This window comes from Juglans microcarpa x Juglans regia, chromosome 4D (genome assembly GCF_004785595.1).
Source record: "Juglans microcarpa x Juglans regia isolate MS1-56 chromosome 4D, Jm3101_v1.0, whole genome shotgun sequence".
Lineage (NCBI taxonomy): Eukaryota > Viridiplantae > Streptophyta > Magnoliopsida > Fagales > Juglandaceae > Juglans > Juglans microcarpa x Juglans regia.
The window spans coordinates 27057561-27063636 of NC_054600.1; the positions used below are offsets into that span (position 1 = coordinate 27057561).

Consider the following 6076-nt stretch of genomic DNA (forward strand, 5'->3'; position numbering starts at 1 on the left):
CAATTAAAAAAAATTACTTTCGAGGGAATGCCATTTTTTATATTATCATGAACTGGTGAATAATAATATTTGAAGATCCCGCATATCAGGTAATTTCACGACAATATTTCTTTATGGTATATGATAGATGCATTAAACAAATATAGTAATAATGTTGTTTCTATTTTTGTAATAACGGAGTACTTTCAACAAAGAAAATAGAGCAAATTTAACAATACAACGTCATGTGGGTTCTCGATATTTTCATCGACTTTAAAAAAATTGGTAACATTATACTAGTCTCCCGTTAAATATTAACATATAAAAATTTGTAATAGAATTTACAATATAAATTTTCCTTTTATAGAAATAAGAAAATCATACTGATTATAATTTAACCCAATTGTATGCTAAATCACTTACAAATCGTGATGGTATTTAGACCAGTCCTGAAGCAGAAACAAATTATGTAAGAGTAAATTTTTTTATTTGTATCTAACAATATTTTTGTTATTTATACTATGTATAATGATTTTTTTTATAGGACAAGATGGTATCACTTATGAAAACTGTTGCGGCTCAATTTGATAAATCATCTGTGAACGATGCTTAGATCTTTGCTTAGGTTTCTGGACCACGTTCTGGATATCTGAGGGGTTTAGGGCGTTGCGTGAAGCCTTCCTCAATATCATCATCATTTTCTCAGGAAATTAGATGAAGCAAGGCTCGAGATCAAACATTTGAGGTCCAAGCAAAGAGTGTTGCAGACTCAATTGGATCATGCCGCATATATAGAGACGGGATTAGAACAAAACATGAAAAAGAAGCTGGAGATTCAATCCCAAAAAATGCTCAAATAGTAGTAATTAATGATGTCCCAAAACTCTATGCCACCATAATCCTAGAACTTATTTTTTTAAGTTTTCTTTTTATTATCCTGACTTAATGTAGCATTTGAATAAATGTGATGTTTTAATTACAATATTTAATATTAGTTTCATATTTGAATTTACAGTTTACTTTAGTATGAGTACTGTTTGAACGTAAAATACTTAGTTCGAACGATAATTTACAATTTGTTACCCTTCGAATGTATTTTAGCTTCTGTTCGAACTACCAATCAAAACCATTCGAATGACTCGAGAATCGTCAATTCTGTTCAAATAGATTAATTGTCTATTCGAACAGACTTCATGTTTGAACATTCAAACAAATAATAGCTTGTTCAAACACATTTATCATCATTCGAATGTACCATACACCATTCGAACAAAAATATTGAATCACCCGTTCGAACATATGTTTTCAATTCGAACGTATATAAATCACTGCATTTGTTTAGATTATTTTTGTTTCAAAATAAATATATTTGTTCGAATAGACATAAATTGTTTGAACACTCACTCCATTCGACCATGATCAAATAAATTTTTGTCGTTTGAATAAAATTTCGATTTAGTTCGAAGAGATAGATTACCGTTCGAATAGTAAATGTTTCGTCCCAAAAGAATATTATTGTTTGAATGCTTTCGATCGGTTTCTCTAGATTTCATCCCTAAAAGTATTTTTTATGATGAAATTCAAATTTCATCTTCAAAAACCTTTTGGGACAAAATAGAGACAATTTTTTTTTGTCTCTAATACTCTTTTGACATGAAAATGTCATTTTTTAGGATGAAATTTTTAACATGAAGTACTACTCATTGAAGATAAATAGAAAGAAGAAGAATATGTAGGTAACTCAATCTTGATTACATTGATATTTTACCCCTCTCCCCCATGAACAGCCTAGCCTAGCGTAGGCAACAGTGTATCCCAAACAGGCCAGAAACCAATTATTTTTAGCATTGGTATTTATTTCATTTTAGAGCATCATGCATGCATGCATGGAGACGAAATTATTACTCTACGTATACGTACTCTTTTTTATTATTATTTATTTTTTTATTACGCTACGTACGTATGTATGACACATAATATTCTTTTTTTTTTCTCTAGAAAATCATATATTAAACTAAGTGGTTACAAAGATACAAGATTCCATGAGGTGAGAGTTCCCAACAATCGTCCCAAAACAAGCAAAAGCAATACTAGCAAATAAAAAAAAAAAAAAAAAAAAGGTTCTCGAATCAAAAGATTTATTCCAACCCATATCCTGCAAAGGGGATGCTACGTAAAAATGGTTACATTGTTTGATAAACAGACTAAAAAAGTACAACTAAAAGTCGTAGTCGAAAGTAGCATGTGCTGCATTTTGCTGATCTGGTCCGATTGAGGGAGACTATCACCGACATTTTTTCTTGATCAGTGGTTAGGAAAAATAATAACATAGAGGAATAGTAACCTGCAGATAAACCGATACACTAGCGTAAGACCGCCACCGGCTATGGCAACGCGTGCAGATCATGCGCCTGACAGATCATTCTCCTACCGTCTGACAGATCAACGGCTAATAATTGGGAAAATAATAATTTTGAACCTTTAGATTAATGAAATTAGTCCACTAATGCTGATTTCAGTACTTCTGTGAATATAAAAGTTATAAGTACTCATGTTAATCATGAAATTCTGCTTATTATGAATTAAATAAGAACTAAAATAGATATATAAAAGAAATATTTTTGCCATGTTTATCGCGCGAGCTTAATTTTATATATAAAATTTCAACTCATTATAATTGGGTACATGGGATCTTAAATTATATATTTATTTACACACAAATAATACATCATCGTGTATATATTCGCACGAATGAAAATAGAAAATCACCGTTGAACTTTATGGAAAGAGAGCAAAACGCCAGACCAATATATAGAAAATTGAGTGGAGTAGCTAATTTGGTATAAATAATCTTGAAGAAACTTAGCGCAGTTCATGAATTTCAATTAGGTCAGCTGCATGCATGCCTCAGAAGAAGCTAGGGAGATATTTTTGGAGGACTTGACCAATAAGGGTCTTGTATGCTGCTTCCGTGGGATGATAACTATCCCAAAAAACATAATCAGAGGCATCTGTACAGGTGGCAGACGCTTGGTTACAAAGCACGGCTACCTCTATATCCCCTGTACCGCAGCATCCTTTATCCACAAACTCAAAGCCTGCGCGCATTATTATATTACATAAATAATTAAAATAAATGGAAAACTAAGAAATTAATTAAAAAAAAGACAGATCAATTAATTTACCATATTTTTCAGGGTTTTCAATTAGGTCAAGTAGAGGATTGTAAACATCAATATAGACAATTCTGCTGTTGGGTAGGTTGCTGTTAAGGGAATCGAGTGTCGAAGACAGTTTAGTATTGAACAACTTTGCCGCTTGGTTGTGCTTTTCTGAACACTGTCTGAGTAATATTCCTCCAGCCAGAGTTCTTTGCGACGGCACACATCCAATTGGCGGTGCACTCAATACTCCAATCCTTCGTGCCCCCAGCTCATATATTTCCTTCAAAACACATTGCATTAATTAATTTGCATGTAACATACAATTAGTACGTGAAAATAATACAGGACGGAAAATAAAGTCCTTATACGTACCTTCAAGAAAATGGCAGCCTGGTCGACCATAAGATCAGTGTAGGAAGGGACATCGTACTGCAATTGCCGTACACGAGCAAGGAAATATGTATTAGCAATGTCGTCGCTGCCGGCCACCACTAGAAAAATACTTTTGGCCAGTATGAAGTTTGTCTTCTCATCTCCAACAATTCCTTTCAGCTTCGCTATGTATTCTTTGAACATTTCTAATTGATCGGACAATGGTATAGCTGACTGTTTTACATATGTTAGAAAAAAGCAGATCGAATGGTATATATAACCCCTCCCCCCCCAAAAAAAAGAAAAGAAAATGAAGTACGTACGTACCACTATTTTTGGTGTCAAGGGATCATAACCTGCGCCACCTGAAGCGAAAGATACGCCTGTGATCAAGTCTTGAGGAAGCAGAAGTGGATCCAAATATGCTGGCACAATATCTTTAACTCCCAATTCCTCAGCTGAAAGGACGTGCATGACACACTTAATTAGTTTAGTGCATGTAACTTTAATTTAGACAAACGCATCTCTTATATATATATATATATATATATATATATATAAGAAACACACCAAGTCATCATGACACACTTAAGAAACAATAACTTTATGACTTGGTGTGTGTGTGTATATATATATATATATATTCAGCGCTTCCGTGCATGCATTGAGATTAATTGGATCCGCCATATGTTTAAGATTCGTGGAGTTAAAAGTCATTCTACTGTCTGTAAAGTCAAGTAATTAGATGAAGGTATTAAAAAATGAGAAGATGAGAGAGAGAGAGAGAGAGGAGTATTGCACTAACGGAAGTGATGATCATAAATATCACCCATGCACGCACATGCAAAAAAAGTGATATATGCTCACTGATTGGGTATGGGAAACTAATACCAAATCTTGAAGTATATAAAGTGCTCCCCGGCATGGGAAAAAATAGGAAGTTTCCATCTACTTACCATATATTATAGACTAAACTTCCGAGCAAAATACGTAATTAATCAAAGGTTTTGCACTTCTTATTGGGTCCATTAATCCCTGTAATTTTACAGGAACCATATAGCTCGAGATCTATGCCTCTAGGAGGCTCTAGCACATGTGAAACAAGCAACACAGTACAGATAGAAAATAAAGAAAAAGATCGAAACTCGACCAAGATAACAAAAGCTAGCATGCAGACAGGAGATCAGAAATGCGAATTAAGAGAGAGCTACCCATCATGTCTGAGGGGACCTTTCCGTTGCCAAATCTGCCAGTTGGAACTTTTCCCGGAAAATCCTGTCCATAGGGAGGGAAATTGCACTTAACTAGAGTTTTTAGCTGGTTGTTGTTGCCCGCATCCACGATTGAATCTCCAAACGCTATTAATGCTGGAATGGTTTCATTTGGTGGTAGCTTAATGACAGCCTTGGAATGGCAGAAAAGAACAGAAAAAATCAGAGGGAACAATAATACAGCAGCAGCAGCAGCAGCAGCAGAAGAAGAAGAAGAAGAAGAAAACATTTTGAGTCTTTGACGAATAGAAAGTGTATTGGTGTCTTCTTCGCTTGCTCTCTCTATTTATAAGCTGACAAAAAAAATGTGATCAGGAATGAAGCGTGAAGTTGCATGTCAGTCTCAGTCAGGGACTTCCCATTGCATTATCTGTGTACATCTAATGCAGGCTTTTTAGTTGCCAGTCTCAGTCGGTGATTAGTGCACATACGTCAGAAATATTGATCGAAAGTTGTTCGATTATAATATTTATAGTTTTTCTTTATTTTTTTTTAGTAAAAGTGTTTTTTTTTTTTTTTTTAATCGAAATTTAGTGAAATGATTCAATGAAAATCTAAAATAAGAATTTTCTTAGAATAAGGATTTTTGGATTGATGATGAAATTCTTTAACAAGTTTTGAAAATTTTAATGAATCAAATAATATAATTATATAAGGCTGTCTCTCACACTTAATATTTTAACTAACAACTTGGTTTATAGCTTCAAAATTAATATAACTATTTCACAAATTTTACACAATTTCTAAATCAAATAATTTTATTTTTCAAATTCAAACTATCAAAGTCAAATAAAGTTTAAATAAACCCAAAAAATAATATTTTCTTAATTCTTCACCTTTAATTTGTTTAATTTTATGGTTTGAGCTAAAAAAACAATATAATTCTTTAAAAAAATTTGTGGAAATTGTGAAGTAATGGTTTCAAAATTATTTTTATTTTTTTATATGACTCTCAATCATAAGAAAAAAGTACCGGTCTAGCTATACTAAAATAAAAATATACTGTTTATCATAATCTATTGGCACGCCATTTGGTGGGTATTCAGAATGAGAAATACTCGAGCCAAAAAATAATTATATAAAAGTAATCTTATAAATTGATGTGATTTGTTGTGGTTTGTCAAATTATAAAGTTACTTTTATTATAAAATATATATGATAGATTATATGAAGCCATGCATATCAATTTGTGAGATTACTTTTATGTAATTCATTTGTAGCTATAACTCCACTCATTCATAATTAATATAAGATCAAAGAGAGATAATTAATACTCACCAGTCATATATA

At 32.6% G+C, this 6076-nt stretch overlaps 1 protein-coding gene across 1 annotated transcript; it reads right to left on the bottom strand.

Annotated features, from left to right (window-relative positions):
- Positions 1-2646: 2646 nt before the first annotated feature.
- Positions 2647-5047, bottom strand: LOC121261399 (GDSL esterase/lipase EXL3-like). Its single transcript, XM_041163751.1, has 5 exons — positions 4727-5047; positions 3843-3973; positions 3516-3749; positions 3165-3423; positions 2647-3077 (listed from the first exon to the last, which is right to left on the bottom strand). The coding sequence occupies exons 1-5, from the start codon at positions 5013-5015 to the stop codon at positions 2887-2889; spliced, it is 1104 nt and encodes a 367-aa protein (XP_041019685.1). The 5' UTR covers positions 5016-5047; the 3' UTR covers positions 2647-2886.
- Positions 5048-6076: the final 1029 nt, after the last annotated feature.